At 41.5% G+C, this 21,834-nt stretch overlaps 1 protein-coding gene across 3 annotated transcripts in view; it reads right to left on the reverse strand.

The window, feature by feature from the left end:
- The window catches only part of LOC126266690 (splicing factor 45), a 101,527-nt gene that overhangs the window by 45,861 nt on the left and 33,832 nt on the right, over positions 1 to 21,834 (reverse strand). For all 3 annotated transcript variants that reach the window (XR_007548905.1, XR_007548906.1, XM_049971122.1), the window contains one exon: positions 8,303 to 8,533. Coding sequence is in view for 1 of the 3 variants with exons in the window: in XM_049971122.1 (XP_049827079.1) it covers positions 8,303 to 8,533 (231 nt within the window). In the remaining 2 variants the exon portion in view is untranslated. The remainder of the gene's footprint in view (positions 1 to 8,302; positions 8,534 to 21,834) is intronic.

Consider the following 21,834-nt stretch of genomic DNA (forward strand, 5'->3'; position numbering starts at 1 on the left):
GTCAAAAGCAGCCAAAATCCTGTTCGCCACTTCCCTTGGCATTGGCAAGGCTTGCGCCATGTAATTTAATTTAGAGGAGAAATAAATGTTGACGAGAGCCACTCTTTGTATCTCATCAAGAGTACGGATATTGTGCTGGTGTATACAGGCACGGATGGTGTTGAGGATTCTTCTGTAATTAACTGCGATGGTCTGCCGAATATTCCTTGTATACTCCACCCCAAGACGTCATGGTGACAATTTCCTTTATTGGCCCATGAATGGGAACTCCTAATCTGCTTCAATATTCATTATGCCAGACTTATTTCTATTCAGTTTCACACCAGATACTTGTTCATATTTGTTTATTATGTCGAGTGCTTTCTCTATCTCGTCACTTTCTTTGACAATAAATGCAACGTCATTGGCATATGCCCTGCAGACAATCCTACGGCCGTGTGTAGTGAATCCTTGTTAAGTTGTGGCTCAGGCAAGAAAGTAATGGCTTGATTGCTATTGCAAAGAGTGACATAGACATCGGGCACCCTTGACGCACCGAACTTTTCATTACAATGGGCCTACTGGACTGACCGTTTACCATAACTGTCGATGTTGACTTCTGCAGAAGATTTGTAATCATGTTGATAAAACCTTGCGGAACTAGATAGACTTCGCCAGCTACACATAAATTCCAGGAACTTTTGTTAAGTACCTCGTAAGAGAATGACAGCTGCAAAACTCAGAACTGAATGTCGCATTCGTAAACCCTGTCAGCAAATGCCCCACAGAAAAATGTGGTGCCGAAGCTGCAATATCTCAACTATAGGGCAATGGAAGGTTGTCATTTGGTCAGATAAGTCTTTTTCCACATTGTTTCTAACTTCTCCATGAATTTACATCCCAAGAGCAAAACTTGGCAGGAAGTCAATGAGGTTTGTGCAGCATTATGCACTCCACAACACCTGCTACTGTCATTTAGGTTGATCAGTTCCATCCCAAGATACAATGTCTGTTCCCCAATAATCATGTTGTCTTTGACGACAGCACCCCTATTAACATAGTTCACATTGTCCACGACTGATTTTGTGAGCACGAGGATGGAATGTTACATTTCTTCTGGCAACCAGATCGTAATATTACTGAGTAATGAAAACACTCCTATAGTCTTCCAATTTCTTGACTGCACTGGCAACTCGATGATGAAATTTATTGAGAGGCTTCTGCATACATAAAAATACAAGGGGTAACAGATTTCCTGAAGCAGATATAACTGTCCTGCACAGTGTAATAGTCAGAGGTTTTGGAGAGACTGAGTTTTTTCACCAAATCAACCTTTGCACTCTTGTTAAATATTGATTCACACCAGTCTGGTCAGTGTAAATTATATAATCAAGGTTGAAGTTTGGAATTATATGTCTTGTCTGTATACAGAACTTCTCTGCTGCTTCCACCCTTTCTTCCAAAGCTGCAAAATCATTTTTGCTAATGAATTTGGTGATTTTTTGCTGTCTAATTTAATGTTGATATTTTAAGCTTTTTACACTTTTTACCCGGTTATCACTAACAATAAGACGAACTTTTCTGATAAATATGGGAACGCAAGTGCCATTTCCCACTGTTATAACATTCTTGTCATCACCAGTTCATTATCAGCCTCACGAATTCTGAAAATTTTCCATTGTTTCAGAATTGATAAGTGCAATTTTTCATTTCTGGTGCCATCTTGTTCCAGTCCTTTTCTCCAAATTTGACGGTAATATTTTCTTCTTAATGATGGGAACTTATAATTTGGATAAGCATCAGTAAAAACGATTTTGGCAAAGGGTACCAAAGTATGAGAGTAACATTCATTAGCATCATAATCATCATCATTCACACCTGAACTCCAAGATAAAACCTGTTACAAATATGGCCCGGATAAAAAAAAAAAAAAAAAAAAAAAAAAAAAAAAAAAAGAGTACATGTAAGCAGAGAAACGGAAAGAGAATGAGAAAATCCACATACCTCTACATAATGACTTTGTTCGTCAGGTTTAGCACACAAATATCAAATCTTCATCATTTACTGTAAAATTATCATTCATAATTTTAATAACCTGCTCTGCAGTCACTTGACCCATAACTATTCCTACAGGACCCACAGACAGAGAAGGGTTGTCGGTGATCATGCCATTTCTCTATAAACTGAAAAAGCAATTTTTTTTTCCAAGCTTCAACAAAATATGCAATTTTGATATTTCACCAGTCACTTCCTTGGTAAAAAAGTATCGATAGGTTTCCATTTTCCAATAAAATGTAAAGTATTACTGTTAGTGTTACATGGTGTAAATGTCTTGATTTCCTCAAAGGATAGAAATGCTTGTTCAGATATGAAATGTGCAACTTTTAGTTTAATAAGGGCTTACCCTTATTAATATTCCTCATCTACTGGATCTGACACAGTGATTGTACATTCAGCCATCATACAATAGAACACCCAATAACACAATATTAACACACAGCAACTGGAGCTACTGGTTTCCAGAGTCATGCTCTAACCAACTGTGTGTTTGTTTATAAATCTTGTATCAGAAGCACTTGAATGTGGAAAGTAGAAGTAATAAAATACTGTCATTTGGTTGAATAGTCCTCATCTTACTTTATAGTTTCCAATGTGTGTCTTTCTTTTCCCTCCCACCACTGCTTGTTACCCAGAGTAGTTTCTTTTTTCAGTACTGCCTCTGATCATGCCCACTTGTTGTCACAACAGCTGATTTCTATTACATAAGGACATTTTGTACAAATAACTTTATTACTGATTGCTACATTGCATGGTGACGTACTTGTGTTTGATAATCTGGACATGGACAGTCAGACGAAAGTGTGACACAAGAAACACATAGTCATGTGTTAATATTGTTTTCTTGTGTGTTGTAAGCTGAGTAAATATAATGAAGACCTGCCTTAGTGAGAAAAATTTCATATGCCAAAATATCCCATTTCTTTCATCACGAGTATTTTTTGTCCTTGTTTGTACGCTAAACAAGCAAAAACTTATCTCACAGAGGAAACCTACTCCACAGAAATCCTGAATTTTCTTAAAAATGTATTCTGTCATTTTGTCGCTAAACTAAAGTGGTAAATGTAAAAAGAAGTCCTACATCTACCTGTATATTAACAGTGTACAAAAAAAGAAGTCTGATATTTCCACTTGTAAACCTCTGTCATTTTCAAGGCACAAACTGGATAAGACCCTAAAATGACAGTAACTGTTACGTGTAAAGGTATTGGTGGTTTTTGATGTTATCGATCAGCATTCCCTGGAGTTATTCGCAGAGGACGGTTAATTGTTTGCTTGTTCAATGGGTTATAAATGTGGCCTTTCATTGTAATATCGAACGTGTTAGTTTACACTCATAATGCCCATTTACAGCAAAAAATATGACAACTTACTGACCATTTTTACGATAGTCTTTTACATTAGCTTCTTCTACCAATAATTCATTTTTACACACAGATATTACACTTAACTACACACACACACACACACACACACACACACACACACACACACATTTTTAAAAATTCTATTGAGTATAAGCAGTTGTCAAGCAAATATAATGATTTCAGTTTGTGCATGAAGTTAATTTTGTGTGTATTAAATTTTTACTTATAGTGCAGTTCTAATATCAATAAATGATAATCATCGCAAACAGTTTCATTTTATTTTTCCTTTACATTAAGGGTGAAAAATGTGCTTTGGAAATTGCTGTCTCTGAGTGCTAAGATTTTGTGTAATTTATATTCTTCAGTAGAATAGTGTATACAGAATCTGTTCTGCATGAGAAATATGTTTTTAGCTCTGCATGAGTTTCTTTTCCCCTCCCCTCAGTGTTTACCCCTACCGCCACTAGTAATAAGTTTACAGATCTTAGCCTACAAAACAACTGAAATTCCTGAAGTACTGGATTATAAATTATAAACAGCCACAGAAGCTATAAACCAAATTTGGTGTGAGAATGCCATTCTTCTTCTCCCAGGACGCTCACAACGTCAACTGAAATAACCAAATTGCAAATCCATAAATAAACAAGAAAGAAATTTCAAAATTTTACTTCATATAGTAGACCTATTAGGAAAAAAGTGAGTTTTGCCGCTAGTAATACTGTAGGGTACAAAATTGAAAAGGCTATCACATTTGCTAATGATGTACGAGGTAATTGAGCCATTTTTCACCACACTACTGTCACAGATTAAACCTTAAAACATGCAGTTTTGAGGGTTCCTTCATTTTATGTTCACCTTGAAAATAGTACAATTTATAGCCTACATAATGAAATAAACTAAAAACTGTGAAATATGGTGAAAGCTTCCGGTTTAGAACATCTCACATGTGTGTGACATCTTGGATGTTTGTTTTCCATCTGTAGCCAATAGCTGTCAAGCATGGCAACATCATGCTAATGCAGTGACTTCTATCATATACAGCAATAAACAGCAAGCTTACTTGGCAGCTTGTTCCAAAGTCGTCTGATGTGATCAGTGTACAGCAAATGGCATGACTGCAATTTTCACTTTATATTATACCTCATACTCCCTTCACTACTGAGGATTAACTTTACTTACAGTAGTTCTGGTTGGAGCTGTAATCAGAATCTCGAATTTATCGAGCCTATCGACTGCAGCCAACGTAGGCTACTCAAATGCTATGAGTGGACAAACAATTAACAAGATGTGTTCAGTGAACAATTGTGTGACGGCTTGTTCGTCTTTCTTGCAGTACTCAATGGTGTTTAATGTGTTGTAATGGCAGACAGAGTGTTATAACTGTAACAGATTGCTGGGGCAGAGAAACATCAAAATCACAGCAGGATTAATTTTATTTCATCTCCATTTGTATAAATAAGTACCACATGTGAAGGAAAACTTATGTGTATATATGTGCTTTCACAAAACCTGTTGTGTTTACAGTACAGCAAGCGATGAGTTCAGAGTGCAAATGACACGCATTGGTAATACTGCAGAATGCTCCACCACAACCGCTCAACACAATGAGCAATGAAAAGTTTACAAGCAATACACTAGAGATCACTATGCTTGCATAACCAGAGAATGTTGCACTGCCACTGGCTACAGAAAGAAGATGATCACCCCCCCCCCCCCCCCCCCCCCAAAAACACACACACACACACACACACGGGCGCGCGTGCATATATACGTTAGATTCCAACACCTTTCACTGTATATCACAGCCTCTCAGTTTAAGTCACCATGTTCATCAATTTTTGCTGTTTTCTGGATGAGAGCAAAGGCAGGAACTCGCAAAAAGAGCATTTAGACATATAATTTTTGACTGTAGCAGGTTGGAAAATTGCATTACTACCTTGTACCCCAAACACCAATTTCAATTTTTTTGACAAGTTTTTACTTGCTGTTACATGTCTGTGAGGTTTTAAAAAATGGTTGAGCTGGTATAGCTCGCTATTTATTCCCCCCCCCCCCCCCCCCCCTCTTTTGAAACTACCTGCCTTCTCAGTACTTGCCGTGATGTCAATATTGAGATCGGATTGGAGTCTTTGGTTGCCGCATATCTTTGGCGAGTTGGCTTCCCACGCACCGCGAGGTGGTGAGGAGGAGGAAGAAGGGGCTTAAGTTGGTAGTGAGTGCTGGACTGTGTGTGAGGAGCAATGTGGTGTTGGAGGGTATGGTCGCTTGATCGGTGGGCCCTGCAGAAGCAGTCAGTTGGGGACGGAAGCTCAAAGATCCTAGTGTGGAGGTCGGTGTTGTCCTGAGGGCGATCATCGTGCAGTCATTTAAAGGATGAGAAGTGATTTCTTGGTTCTGCCCTTGGATTCTGACAAAGAATTACGGCAAGTTTGATGCATGAGGTGAACACAAGAACTCTAAAAAGTGGTGGTGCATATACCAGACTTGTGAGTGGTGTAAGCTTTGCTTCGGTACTTCAGTCTCCAGTTAGAGTGCTGCTTGGGAGGAGAACGATGATATCAGCATTGTCATCTATTTAGCTGCTTTAAAGTAAATGACTGTTTTGGATCGAAGGTGGATCAAAGTGAGGCGCCGAATCATTGCTTGTCTTATTAAGAAACCTATGTTGGCCCCAGTATGTTCAACTGTTATCTACAGTTAAAACAAGTAATTTGATACTCTCTTAGAGTCCATGAGTGAACCTTGGAGGTAGTGTTAAGTGTCTGTAGTAATGAAAGGATTGACTGTGGAGCTTTTCAGTTGGACGCTTATGAATCGTGTTAAATGCAGTTCACTTCTTATGGTATCTTACAGTTCTGCTTGTTGTGGCGAAATCACCCATAGTATTTTCATAATTTAGCTTGGGACATCATTCTGTGGTTTGGTGTGGCCCTGCCAAGAGTTCAAACCCCCAAATATTTTCTTACTGCCTTTGCTGGGGTTGTCTCTTTTCTACCCCACCGTACTGCTGTTTGGTGTGGTAATGTATAGTGGAAGTGTTCAGTAGTACCACATCTACTCCCTTGCCCATTTTAAGATTTGTGAGCCGCATCCACATCGACGTGCAAGTTGTGTAACTTGGTTGCACCTGTCAATGTTTTATCCATCATGGAAAATCTTTCCCATGCCGCATACAATTCTGAAGGACAGCATGGTGCACAACAGCGTATGACCACGGCGAAATCAAAAGACATGTATTGTATATTTTTTAACTGATTTAACCACTGAGGTTAAAAGTTGATTTGTGTTCTTTGATTTTGAAAGGAAAAGTTTTACATACCTGATTAATTATAACATTTATGCTTAATTATTTGTCATAATTCGGCAGTAGTACGCATCACATGCAAGTATGTTTATGGTGTACAGTGTTTAAAAGGAAGGAAAATATTTTGTGATACGGTGCGCATTGTAGAGACTACAGGGTTTGAGTGTACGTTGAGAGTAATCAGATTTTATTGCATTTAAGTTGTTTTATTTAAAAATTTTGTAATCAATATTTCATTACCTTTAGAGACCACAGGTCATATCTATGAAAATTTTGGTATTGCCATGTGGTGTTACAATCTTTTACTTAACCTTGCATTATGCAATTTGTAAATTTTTTCCTTTGCTTGAAAAGGGATTTTGAGTCTTAAGTGTTGTAAACTGATTCTGAGACTTTTTCTTTATCTGTTAAAATACTTCAGGAACTTTCATTAACACACTATATTGAGGATCTTGTTGTTCAAGATAATGAATGTTCACTCACTACTTTAAAATCAAGTTAATAAAGTTGTCAAATTTTAAAGATAAAAAAATGGCTTTTTTGAGAAATGGTGCCTGCCCATACCACCCACTACTTCCACGTATTCAAAGCATTGGCCTTCAGGTGTTGTGTGATGCTTCCCCCAGTATCTGTCCCAGCCAACACCTGCGGAGCCATGTCACTGATGAAATCTATAATCATGAATTACTGCATAAACATTGTATTGTACATTTAATTTCCTACTCCTACACAGATTTTATACAATGTATTCAAGAGAATTATGATTTTTAATCATGTATGTCCATTACATACATTCTTGCTCATATTTTGGGGATTTTAACGTTTTCCTCAATTCTGCATTTTCCTCAATTTTGCATTTTTTAAGTCTGGACCATACGAAAATGTAAAATAAGGGTGTCACACTAGTTAGGCCACTGAATATGTTATATCCTCTGTCTGCAGCTTTGGGTGCTGAAAACCTCCAGCACATAAAAATCTGTTTAGTCTAGTTTGAATATAGATGTTTTTCTGATCTCAACTTTACAACAGTTTTGATACTTTAACCACATTTCATATGCCACAATGTATGATCTACAATATATAATCTACTCAGCAACATTTTTCAAACTAAACTATATGAATTAAATGTGACAAATAACTAAATTCTGAAGTATCACAATAACTATGAGGAATAATACGAAGATAGTTCGTTAATCATAAAGTAACTCCGAGAAATTCTATTAAATGAAATAATTATCCTCAAAATAGCTTGGGCAAGAGTTACTTTCAGCATACAATCTAAATAAATGCACTGTTCAACATAATTCTGTGACTGTGTGGTGAAAAACATGAGCAGTAGTGAATTGGCTGCAAGATACAAAAAAACATTGCATCACTTAGCTATTTTACTTAAATTTAACAATTAATCACACTTCTTTTAAAGAAATGGCCCTAAGACTCAGTGATGCAAACTAACTGAAATCACACAATGTAATTAAACAATACTACTGTTACAGTACAAGAGTTATTGTTACCTGATCAAAACCGCTCATGCGACTTCCAAGAAAGACACGATACCTCACTAAGTGGTAACTATAGTATATTGATAGCATACCCTGAGCAGCACAACTTTTGCTGGGCTCTTCATGATTTCCGTAATAGATGGCTCAGGCTTTGGCTGGCCCTGTGGTGCTGACTGAGAAGCAGAAGATGGTGAGCCTGCAGATGGTGGAGGAGGTGGCATTATTTCTTTTTCACTTATTATACGGCCCCCTCGTTTACTAGTTTTCTCAACTTGTAAAGCCATAGAGATGCCTTGTTCTTGTTTTCCAAGGCCTTGTCCTTCCTGGAAAAAGAAACAGAAAATGGTAATGTGTCTGTACCAGTGGATTCATGATTATTTATAGAATGGTACTACCACGTTCAAAACAGCTTCAAACATTTGATTACTTTACAAATGTGTTAATAGGATAAATAATTGACTCCATGTAAAAGAGACAAAGTTTAAGAAAGGTATGAAATTATGCTTAACGTCTGTTGTGAGTCACCAAATGCTGGTTGAATACAGTGTTGGTAATTTGTGCTCCATTTACAGCAAACAGTAGTTTTTCACGCATTTCAATGTTTATGACCTCTTATCTCCTGAACTAAGTGTCCTAGAATGACACAAATTTACATGTACACTCAGTGATATATGTAGATATGTCTGCAAAGTATGTTTCAAATAGAGCTGTTAGTAAATAAGTTACAAATTAAACGATGGAAAATCCAAGATTGAATGTAACAATATTAGAGAAGGAAAGTTGCTACTCACCATATAGCTGAGTTGCGATAGGCACATCAAAAAGATCCACACAATTATAGCTTTTGGCCATTAAGGCCTTTGTCGGCAATACACAAACACAAACACAAACACAAACACACACACACACACACACACACACACACACACACACACACACACACACACGCACACACACACACAAAACGCAACTTGCACACACGTCTGCAGTCTGAGATAACTGAAACCACACTGCGAGCAGCAACACCAGGGCATGATGAGAGTGGCAACTGGATGGGGGTAAGGCGGAGGCTAGTGCGAGGAGGGGGGGGGGGGGGGATAGTATGGTGGGGCTGGTGGACAGTGAAGTGCTGCAGTTTATACGGAGGGCAGGAAGGGGGGTGGGGGAGTAAGTAGCAGAAAGGAGAAAAACAAAAATAAATTTAAAAAATAGAGTGTGGCGGTGAAATGACGGCTGTGTAGTGCTGGAATGGGAACAAGGATGGGGATGGACGGGTGAGGACAGTGACTAACGAAGGTTGAAACCAGGAGGGTTACAAAAAAGTAGGATGTATTGCAGGAAAAGTTCCCACCAACTCAATCCGAAAAGCTGGTGCTTGTGGGAAGGATCCATGTGGCACAGGCTGTGAAGCAGTCATTAAGGTGAGGGATATCATGTTTGGCAGCATGTTCAGCAACAGGGTGGTCCACTTGTTTTTTGGCCACAGTTTGTCGGTGGCCATTCATGTGGACAGACAGCTTGTTGGGTGTCATGCCTACATAGAATACAGCACAGTGGTTGCAGCTTAGCTTGTAAATCACATGACTGGTTTCACAGGTAGCCTTGCCTTTGATGGGATAGGTGATGTTAGTGACCAGACTGGAGTAGATGATGGTAGGAGGATGTATGGGACAGGTCTTGTATCTAGGTCTATTACAGGGATATGAGCCATGAGGTAAGGGGTTGGGAGCAGGGGTTGTGTAGGGATGGACGAGTTTATTATGTAGGTTTGGTGGATAGCGGAATACTGCTATTGAACAGGTGGGAAGGATAGTGGGCAGGACATTTCTAATTTCAGGGCACGATGAGAGGTAATCGAAACCCTGGCAGATAAGGTAATTTGGTTGCTCCAGTCTCGGGTGGTACTGAGTTACGAGGGGAATGCTCCTCTGTGGCTGGGCTGTGGGACTTTGGGAGGTGGTGGGAGACTGGAAAGATAAGACACGGGAGATTTGTTTTTGTACAAGGATGGGAGGATAATTAGGGTCAGTGAAAGCTTCAGTGAGACCCTCGGTATATTTTGGGAGGGACTGCTCGTCACTGCTGATGCGACAGCCACAGGTGGCTAGGCTGCATGGAAAGGTCTTCTTGGTATGGAATGGGTGGCTGCTGTCAAAGTGGAGGTATTGCTGGTGGTTAGTAGATTTGATATGGATAGAGGTACTGATGTAGCCATCTCTCAGGTGGAGGTCAACATCTAGGAAGGTGACTTGTTGGGTTGAGTAGAACTAGGTGAGGCAAATGGGGGACAAGTTGTTGAGGTTCTGGAGGAATGTGGATAGGGTTTCCTCCAGAGAATTTGTTGAGGTTCTGCAGGATACCCTATCCACATTCCTCCAGAACCTCAACAACTTCTCCCCCATTTGCCTCACCTAGTTCTACTCAACCCAACAAGAGGGTAGTTGCGGGATAGGAAAGCTGTTGTCAGGTTATTGGTGTAATGATTCGGGGATTCAGGACTGGAGCAAATTCGTTTGTCACGAAGACCTAAGCTGTAGGGAAGCGATCGTTTGATATGGAATGGGTGTCAGCTGTCAAAATGGAGGTACTGTTGCTTGTTGGTGTGTTTGACGTGGACGGATGTGTGAAGCTAGCCATTGGACAGATGGAGGTCAACGTCAAGGAAAGTGGCATGGGATTTGGAGTAAGACCAGGTGTATCTGATGGGACCAAAGGAGTTGAGGTTGGAGAAGAAATTCTGGAGTTGTTCTTCACTGTGAGTCCAGATCATGAAGATGTCATCAATAAATCTGTACTAAACTTTGGGTTGGCAGGCTTGGGTAACCAAGAAGGCTTCCTCTAAGCGACCCATAAATAGGTTGGCTTAGGAGGGGGCCATCCTGATACCCATGGCTGTTCCCTTCAATTGTTGGTATGTCTGGCCTTCAAAAGTGAAGTAGTTGTGGGTTAGGATGAAGCTGGCTAAGGTAATGAGGAAAGAGGATTTAGGTAGGGTAGCAAGTGATCGGCGTGAAAGGAAGTGCTCCATCGCAGCGAGGCCCTGGACGTGCGGGATATTTGTGTTTAAGGAAGTGGCATCAATGGTTACAACGATGGTTTCCGGGGGTAACAGATTGGGTAAGGACTCCAGGCATTCGAGAAAGTGGTTGATGTCTTTGATGAAGGATGGGAGACTGCATGTAATGGGTTGAAGGAGTTGATCTACATAGGCGGAGATACGTTCTGTGGGGGCTTGGTAACCAGCTACAATGGGGCGCCCGGGATGATTGGGTTTGCGCATTTTAGAACGTAGGTAGAAGGTAGGAGTGTGGGGTGTCGGTGGGGTCAGGAGGTTGATGGAGTCAGGTGGAAGGTTTTGTAGGGGGCCTAAGGTTCTGAGGATTCCTTGAAGCTCTGCCTGGACATCAGGAATGGGATTACCTTGGCAAACTTTGTATGTAGTGTTATCTAAAAGCTGACACAGTCCCTCAGCCACATACTCCCAACGATCAAGTACCAAAGTTGTGGAACCCTTGTCAGCCGGAAGAATGACGATGGATCGGTCAGCCTTCAGATCACAGATAGCCTGGGCTTCAGCTGTGGTGATGTTGGGAGTACGATTAAGGTTTTTTTAAGAAGGATTGAGAGGCAAGGCTGGAAGTGAGAAATTCCTGGAAGGTTTGGAGAGGGTGATTTTGGAAGAGGAGGTGGGTCCCGCTGTGATGGAGGATGGAACTGTTCCAGGCAGGGTTCAGTTTGGATAGTGTCTTGGGGAGTTGGATCATTAGGAGTAGGATTAGGATTAGTTTTCTTCATGGCAAAGTGATATTTCCAGCAGATAGTACGAGTGCAGGACAGTAAATCTTTGACGAGGGCTGTTTGGTTGAATCTGGGAGTGGGGATGAAGGTGAGGCCTATGGATAGGACAGAAGTTTCGGATTGGGAGAGAGGTTGGGAGGAAAGGTTAACTACTGAATTGGTGTGTTGTGGTTCCAGATTGTGTTTGATTAGAATTTTGAGGTTTTGGGGGGGAGTGGAGCTGGAAGTGGGAGATTGAGTAGATGGGAAAGACTGGGTCTGTGTGCAATGAGAGGAGGTTGAGGTTTGTTGGAAAGGTTGTGGAGGGTGAGTGAGTTGCCTTTCCAGAGGTGGGAAACCAGGAGATTTAATAGCTTTTTGAGGTGGAGGGTGGCATGCTGTTCTAATTTGCGGTTGGCCTGCAGGCGGATGCTCTGAACACCCAGTGTGGATGTGGGAGAGGAAAGATTGAGGACTTTTATTAGGGATAGGAGTCGATGGGTGTGTTCATTGGCTGAGTTGATGTGTAGGTGAAGGATTAGGCGGGTGAGGGCTATGGATTGTTCAGTTTGGAACTGGTATGGGACTGATGGAAATAAGGGTTACAGCCAGAGATGGGCACTTCAAGTGTGAGGCCTTTGGTGGTAATGCCAAATGTCAGACAAGCCTGAGTAAATAAAATAGAGTGTAATCTGGCTAGGGTGAAGGCATGTTTGTGGATGGAATGTAAATAAAACTTAATGAGGTCCCTGTGAGGGTGATTATATATAAAAAGTGACTTACTCAACGAAAGCACTGGCAGGTTGATAGACACACAAACATACACACAAAATTCAAGCTTTCGCAACCAACGGTTGCTTCATCAGGAAAGAGGGAAGGAGAGGGAAAGACAAAAGGATGTGGGTGTTAAGGGTGAGGGTAAGGAGTGTATGTATTTTGTGCGTTTGTTTGTGTGTTTATCACCCTGCCAGCACTTTCATTATATACATTGACCTACATCTGTCCAATGGCCAGCTTCACACATCCGTCCATATCAAACCCACCAACAAGCAACAGTGCCTCCATTTTGACAGCTGCCACCCATTTCATATCAAACGGTCGCTTCCCTACAGCTTAGGTCTTTGTGGCAAACGAATTTGCTCCAGTCCTGAATCCCCGAATCATTACACCAATAACCTGAAAACAGCTTTCCCATCCCGCAACTACTCTCCCGACCTGGTACGGAAGCAAACAGCTAGAGCCACTTCCTCATCCCCTCAAACCCAGAACCTCCCACAGAAGAACCCCAAAAGTGCCCCACTTGTGACAGGATACTTTCCGGTACTGGATCTGACTCTGAATGTGGTTCTCCAGCAGGAATACGACTTCCTCAAATCCTGCCCTGAAATCAGATCCATCCCCCCCCCCCCCCCCCCCCAGAGTGTCTTTCTGCTGTCCACCTAACCTTTGTAACCTCTTGGTTCATCCCTATGAAATCTCCAAACCACCTTCCCTACCCTCTGGTTCCTACCCTTGTAACTGCCCCCGGTGTAAGACTGATCCCATGCACCCTCCCACCACCACCTACTCCAGTACTGTAACCCAGAAGTCGTACACGATCAAAGGCAGAGCCACGTGTGAATGCACTCACGTGATTTACCAACTGACATGCGTACACTGTGAAGTGTTTTATGTGGGAATGACCAGCAACAAACTGTCCATTTGCATGAACGGACACAGGCAGACAGTGTTTGTTGGTAATGAGGATCACCCTGTGGCTAAAAATGCCTTGGTGCATGGACAGCACATCTTGGCACAGTGTTACACCGTCCGGATTATCTGGATACTTCCCACTGACACCAAACTATCAGATCTCCGGAGATGAGAACTTGCCCTTCAATATATTCTCTCCTCCCGTTACCCAACAGGCCTCAACCTCCACTAATTTCAAGTTGCCGCCCCTCGTACCTCACCTGCCATTCAACAACATCTTTGCCTCTGTACATCCGCCTCGACTGACATCTCTGCCCAACCTCTTTGCATTTACATATGTCTGTCTGTGTCTGTGTGGATGGATATGTGTGTGGGTGTGTGTGTGAGTGTATACCTGTTCTTTTTTCCCCCTAAGGTAAGTCTTTCCACTCCCGGGATTGAAATGACACCTTACCCTCTCCCTTAACCAACATCCTTTTGTCTTTCCCTGTCCTTCCCTGTTTCCCGATGAAGCAACCTTGAGTTGCGAAAGCTTAAAATTTATGTATGTATATATATTTTTCACGCATCAACTTGCGTGCTGCATACTTGCAGATGCTGTAGGTACAGTTTCTTTAAATTTCTTGGTACTCAACACACCCTTTGTGCTTTACCAGTTCAACTGCTTTTATTTTGGGGTCTCCTCTGTGGCGGGAATTTATCAATGATATTTGAAACGGTTGATTCAGGACACTCCCTGTCATGTAAACTATTTTGATGACATCTGGGTGACAGGTTCTACACAAGAGAAGCATTTACCAAACCTAAAGTCAGTTATCCAGTGCCTTCTGGAGAATGGCCTCTGTTCCAAGCTGAAAAAGTGCAGTTTTTTCTCCACAAGGGTGCATTTTTTGGGACATCTGCTGAGCAGAGGTGGCCTCATCCCTACGGATGACGATGTCAAAGCCATCAGCAACATGCCAGTGTCCCGGAACCTGAAGGTGCTCCTGTCTTTTTTATGCAAGAGTTCATATCATGTTAAGTTCATTCCCCAGACCATTCACATCTGCCATCCTCTTAATCGCTTTCTCTAAAAGGGCACTGAGTTTCTCTGGTCTGTGGAGTATCAACAGGCTTTTCAGTCCCTCAACCAGTATTTGTGCTTTTCTCCCTGTTTGGCTTCTTTCACACTGGGTAAACCTTTAACCCTGGGCTGTTACATCCTAGTATGACATTGGCGCAACTCTGTCCCTTCAGAAATGAGATGGCACTGAGCAGCACATCACTCGCACATCAAAAACTTTTCCACAGACCAGCTTAATTATTCTCAGATGAAAAAGGAGGCATTAGCTATCATTTTTGGAATTAACAAGTTTCACGTCTACTTGTAGGGGACGAAGTTCCTACTGGTCACCAACCACATGCCACTGATTTCCTTATCAGTTCTTGTTTTGAGCTGCCAGACAGTACTGCCCACCAGCTGCAGAGATAAGCACTTTTTTCCATTAATTATTCTTATGATATATGTTACTGATTCAACTCCCAGACCACAAATGCGGATGCGCTTCTGCGGCTTCCGCTTTGGCTTGCTCCAGAGTTCGACCAGCAGGAGGCTCTAGTGTTCATCTTGTATGATAGTTGGTAGCAAACCTTGTTGGATTTTCCATTACAGCAACAGAGGTTGTGACTCGCCACAGCGGATGACCCACTGTTCTGAAAAACCATTACGGCTATCCGGTTGGGTTTCCAGGTCAGGTCTCCTACATGAGTGAGTGCAAGATGTCCAGCTGGTCCTTCTGCTTGGCACAGAGGAGCAAAGCTGTTGGGTGGTCATTCCCTCAGCATTGCATCCTTGCATACTCCAGCTACTGCACGCTTTGCACTGCGGTATGAAGGCTTTAGCGTAACATCGTATATACTTGCCAGCGATCAACTGTGACATCAAACATCAAGTGTGGGCTTATAGGGCCTGCGAGCAGAACTAGGCTGCACTGCCAAGCCAGATTACCCCTTGGCCAATCTTGGACCACACATCCATGTGGATTCCGCTGTTTGGTTTTTGGGCAGCATGAGGTTGTTGTTGGTCAATGCTTGTACAATTCCCAGAACGGCCCCAAGTTGTTCTCCACACTATAGACTGCTATTGTTTGAGTGTTATTGGTCAGTATTGCTACTGAGGAATCTCCCATGACCCCCATGTCTGCTAGTGGCTGGCAGTTTGTGTCACAGGAGTCTGAAGAGTTTTGCATTTGAAATTGCATCCAGCATTCGAGGACTGTCCTGCTTCACTCGGCTTCTAACTTGGAGGTGGAGTGCTTAATGTGTATGTTCAAGACCCAAATGAAGAAGTCCATTTCTGCCTCTTCCCACGACAATGTGTTCTCAAGTTTTCTGGCTGTGAAGTCAATGGCACTATTCAAGAGGCGCAATGCGGTGAAACGGTTGCATGGGCACCACCCATGGGGTCTCCTAGATTTGTTGCAACCTGAGTCACATACCTCGGTCTACTGTGGCCCCACTGCATTTTCCTCCTGAGACTGCCATTTGGGCCTGGTCTTTTAGCAGGCAGCAAGGGTGGCTGCTGGGTGTCATGATCGGCCATAAAGATTGGCAGTTGTTTGTGGTGGACATCAGTTGGGAGCAGTAACACATCAAGGCTGTTGGGCCATCACTGCTAAACTCTCCCAGTCACCAGGCAGTGGCTCTCGCAACATTGTTCCGAGGGCAGGCTCCCACTTGCTGTGTCATGCTTCCACGTTGTGGTCCCCCTTCACCCTCAGAAATTCTCCGCTTCACCTGCAACCTTCGACCCTGGTGACGCTTCATCCCTTGTTTACCAATGCGGAGTCCATGGATTCTGACCTGCCCTCCACCACACCCCTTGCCTCCTCTCCCCTCTAGCCGAGAGATGTGGTCTGGCTGCCAGTGGACAAGCTGCAGCCTCAGCCTCTGCACCTTTTCACACCTCTTGTGGAGAAAATTTGTCGGCATTGTTTCCTTCAGAGGTTGCTACTTTACTGGGGTCTCCAATGCTCTCTCCGGTTTAGTGCTTGAGTTTATGGCCCAACCCTGGTAATTTTAGGCCTTATGTGGCCTTCTCAAGGAAAAGGATTTAGTATCCCTGCCAGCAGACATAGCAATAAGAGGCAGATGAGCTGACATGGGGGACACGTGACGCATCGTATGGGAAGGCCACCGATCAAATTGTTTACCAGTTAGCGGCAGTAAGGGGCAGTTCTAACACCGAGTTCAACTGTTGTGGGCATCATGTTACGCATCGTGCCATTTCTGTGTATTCAGTCATCAGCCACCCATGCCTGCCACATGCTATTCTTATGCCTGAACACAGCTCTAAGCAGTTTCAGACTTTCTGCTTCCCATAGATTGACTCGCGTGCACATTTTATTCCTCTGGTGGGGTGCTGGTCCCTAGCTTGTTGTCAACCCACCGTGTGCCTGTAACCGTACCTTGTGTGAACACTATTGTTTAGCAGTGTTGTCATGCCTGTGAAGATACTGAACTTAGCTTTCAAGATGTCATGTCAGAAAAGTGTGTTGCAAGACTAGTGTTCACAGAATCTCATTTGATTGGAATACAGGAGACCGTTCTGATCAAAATACCTCATTATGATTGTGCTTAGAATGTGTTCTAAGATTCTACAATAAATGAATGTCAATATTAGTCTTATGGATCACATCTGCTAACCTTCTTGTAGACGGGTGTGACCTGTGCTTTTTTCCAAATACAGGACACAGTTTTTGTTAGATGGATCAATCGCATATTATAATTATAAGAGGGTTTAACTTAGCTGCAAATTCTGTATAAAATGAAATAAGGATTCCACCAGGAATTGAGTCTTTTTCAACTTTATTAACTTCTGCTGTTATCTCAATGCCACTGACAGTAATATCAATATCTCTCATCTTTACTGCCCTCAATTTTAGTTCCTGTATCCTTCATGTGTGTCTGGACACTAATTTTGGTACCAGTGACAGATTTTAAATAGTCCGGAATTTCTTTGGGTTTGGTACAGTCTTCCATTAAGATCCTGGTACAATGGTCAACCTTTTGACAGGAATACATATTTCATTTAACATATTTCTATCTACAGATCTGTGCCTTGTTTTCCATTTACTGTGCAGAATTGTTTTGACCACAGAAGCTTTTCTGGTATAGCAGCTTGTTGTATGTTTGTCAGGTTTGCAGCCAGACCCTAAAAAAGCAAATTGACATATTATTTTGGCATTCAACTGGGCAGTCAACCTAAGATGCAATGCTGAACTGCTGAAAAGCCAGATCCATTGCCCACTGTGTGTGCGCCAGAAGCTGTCAGTGCTCTTCCCTTGCAGAGTGCACATGCAGTGCCACTTGTGATGAATGATGGGAGGGGAGATATATAACAATTGAGACAACTGCCAGATCTGCTTTTGATGTAATACCTGTTAAATGGGGTGGTTCCACTTTTGCTTAAAGGAAACTCATGGTCTCAGTTAATGAGATTACCTCTTAATGTAATCTCTACTGTTTCCTTAAGGACACTACTCCAATACCACTGATGCAACAGCAGCTACTAGTGTGTCAGCACATTGCCTACAGTGACCCTCAATTGAACAGTGCTCAAGTAGTATAGGTTTCCTGTTTTGTTGAAATCTTGTGTGGCAACAGTGTTCAGTGCATCTATCATGGACCATACATCAAGCTTTTCTCCCAGAACATGGAATTTTGTATCTGACAGGCTTCCTTTGTCCAAAGTCATCCAGCCATCCAGTGCTCTGGTCTTGACAAGTAGATGGAATGAAGTGCTGATGTTAGCTCTCTTCAAAATTCTCCAAATTTTAGAGGACACACTCCAAGTACAAGGAAGGAAATTAACTGTTTTACATCCATCTTCCTGTGCTTTTCAGAATAATCCGAACTTCACAGGTGTCTCACTGCTATCTTCAATGTTGACTACTTGCCATAAGATATTCCTTGTATCACTGCTGGAAACAGAAAACATAAATATGGAGCTAGCTCCAGAGACGGATCACAACAACGAAGAGGGCATCACCAAAGCAGGTGTACAGTCAGCAGGCATAAACACAGAGCTGATTACAAAAGTTGCTGATGACAATATGAAGGGTGACTCCAAGCTGGCAATAGTTGCTGTACTATCAGAACACAGCCGATATTCACATGCCATGCTAGTGACAGCATATGACCTGAGCAGTTTGGCTAGTACAGGGCTGTATACAAGGCTTGCCAGAATCAGTTACAGGCACTCCATGTTTGGTACTCGCCATGCTCCATCTTTCTCAAGTTTCCTGCACACTCATTTACTTCTTTGTGATGTGGACTCTGCTTGCATATTAATCTATGAGAAATTGCTTCCATATTAATCTTTGGGCTAATGAACAACTGCTGCACATTGGACTCTGCTTATGGACAAACTGTCTAACTTACAACTGAATGCTGCCTATTGACTCTGCTCCGGCTCACTGCCAGACACTGTATGCAGTTGTACTGTGTACCATGGCCAGTGTGCAACACATACTCGCTGAAATAGAGAAAAACTGAACACCTAAAGTCTATCTTCAAACATAATGCCTACTCTGATTAGGGATTTGCACATTATGGCATTTGGACCATCACTAGAAGTACAGGAAAATGGATGTGGAACAGTTGCTTTCTTTAAACAATGGAATATCCAGGTTGAAATGTAAGAATATTATGGGGACAACAGTTGCTACTCACCATATAGCAGAGATGGTGAGTCGCAGATAGGCATGGCAGCCTCGCTTCAGCTGCCAGAGATTGTGATCATGTACTGTGAATTGCATTTCCGTGAGAGAGAGAGAGAGAGAGAGAGAGAGAGAGAGAGAGAGAGAGTCTTTTTGACAAAGGCCTTGTTCGCCGAAAGGTTATTGCATGATGATTTTCTTATTTTTTTCCTTTTTTCCCCTGTGATTCAGTGTCTTTGCTGTATGTTGAGTAGCAACTATCCTTTTCATTATATAGTTGCCTTTCTTACTTATACTGGGTGTGTGCCCCCCAAAAGTGGGAGAATTTTAAGATGACTTTGTTCTGTCAACTACCCAAGATCAGTGAGCTATTAGGCTCTGTTAAGGATGATTTGGAACTAAATGAGCCTGGCATGGACAGATTTCATTTTCAAGTAAGAAAGCTTATGGCCTATGATAGGTGTACAGAACACTGTCACCCCAGAAAACCTCAACAACAAGAAAAGTCTGTATTGACTGAGCACTATTTCACAAAGGAGCACAGTATGAATGCTAAAACATTATATCAGTTTGATTTTTAGGATCTTGCTACAAACCTGAAAAACATAGCAGTCACTGTTTCATTAGAATTTTTTGTTTTCCAGAGACTGTATGCCATGGAGAGCTCTATCACCACGAACTGTTCTACCAGGTGCACATCTATCCAGTGCTTGGTCAGCTATCCTAAATTTGAACCAAAGTTCCTCAACAGGTTCCTAGCCCTAGCCTTGCTTTTGTGTCCATTTGCATTACAACTACCATAGAAATTTTTGTGCCTGCTGTTCCAGGCCTTTTTAAGTTATGTTCAATTCCCAACTTCATGCAACATACTTTAACATGTATACAGGGATGTGCAACACACTTCATATAGATACACAGCTGAAATGTGCTTTATGACCACTTGTTTATATTGGGTGTGTATGGAGAAAAAAGATTTCCCCCAGAATGTCTGGTTAAAAATACACTTTTTCCCCAGGTGAAAATACACCATACATTTTTTCTGTGCTAAGTGACAATATACTTTCCCTCAAAGCTGTAAAACTTGTCAATCCCTCAAATGGTGAAGGTTTTATATACCCGCATGGAACTTCCCAGTGCTACAGAAATGAAACCCAACAAAAAAAAAAAATATGTTCTGGAAAGATCTTTGATGCATGGCACGTTTTTGAATTGCGGAAGTATATACAGGAACCCTACCAAATACAGCGACAGGACTTCCATGAAATACAGCATGGCCCTTCTGAAGCAATGAAATCAAGATTGTGATGCACTTTTGTCAGCAAGTCATAGCTCAAGTCGCGTTATCTTGCCAGACAATGACAGCAGATATTCATAGCATAAGACACATGATGCAGTAAGTCAATAGCAACATCACTCTGAAGTAGCACAAACACACAAATAGGAAAAGTTAATGGCTTAAATTAATATATATAGACCATAGCTACAAGAAAAGCTATGTTTTTCGCACACAATATTGGTAGTCAAAACTTTTTTCCCCTGAGGGTGCATTTAGGCAGGGTCCTAAGAACACATCTTAAATTGTAGCAGCTGAATACTTCTGACAAGCACAATTATAAATTTCATTGTTGTGCAATGAACATTTCATGGGTTACTTGGATGAACGCATGTTCCATCAAGCACTTCGACTGTTCCACAGAGAAATAAATTAATGTGCAATTTCTCAAGAAGTTGAGTCTCACTTTTTTTTTTAAAAAGAATAATTATATTTTTGCCATTACTATTGCAAAATTTGTAATCCATAAAAGAACTAAAATAAATATGAAAAACTAATCTTGAAACATGGTCTTTTTTAGCGCGTTTTACTTTTTAAGATATATCAAACACAAATGCACAAATGTGGCAGTAAAATATTAAACAATGACATAAACGATTGCTCTTCTGGAAAGAACACTTTTCTAGTGACTGGCCCTCAGCATTAAGTTTTGAATGAGAGTCTAACACTCTGTGATTTCAGAAATTCACTGCACATTCTCACATGTAAATAATTCATGTTGCATTGAAGGAAAGTTAATTTGAAAGTAATGTTTCTCAAACCACGATTAACAGTATTTTACCGTGACCTGTTAGAATACAAACTGTTGTGACATTATGCTCACTGAAACGAGGTCCACGAGAAAAAACCCACTGAAAGCAGTTTGTTCCCATGAAGTACTGCACAATCTTTGAAACATTTTGCTACTGGTAGATGCTTGTGTGTGGACTGTTTTGTTATTGTAAATGGCACATTTTCTTTGCAACTGAAATTTTATTTAGGTGTTATTCTCTCATTTATGTTTAATTGCTGCAGGATTATTCTGCAGTAGCAGGCAAAAGTTGAATTCTTTGTTCGAGTTGTTCTGTTCTTACCAGTCAAAATTTAAAACATCTGACTGAAAATTAAAATAATGAAAAATTTG

The sequence above is a fragment of the Schistocerca gregaria genome, chromosome 4 (assembly GCF_023897955.1).
Source record: "Schistocerca gregaria isolate iqSchGreg1 chromosome 4, iqSchGreg1.2, whole genome shotgun sequence".
Taxonomy (NCBI): domain Eukaryota; kingdom Metazoa; phylum Arthropoda; class Insecta; order Orthoptera; family Acrididae; genus Schistocerca; species Schistocerca gregaria.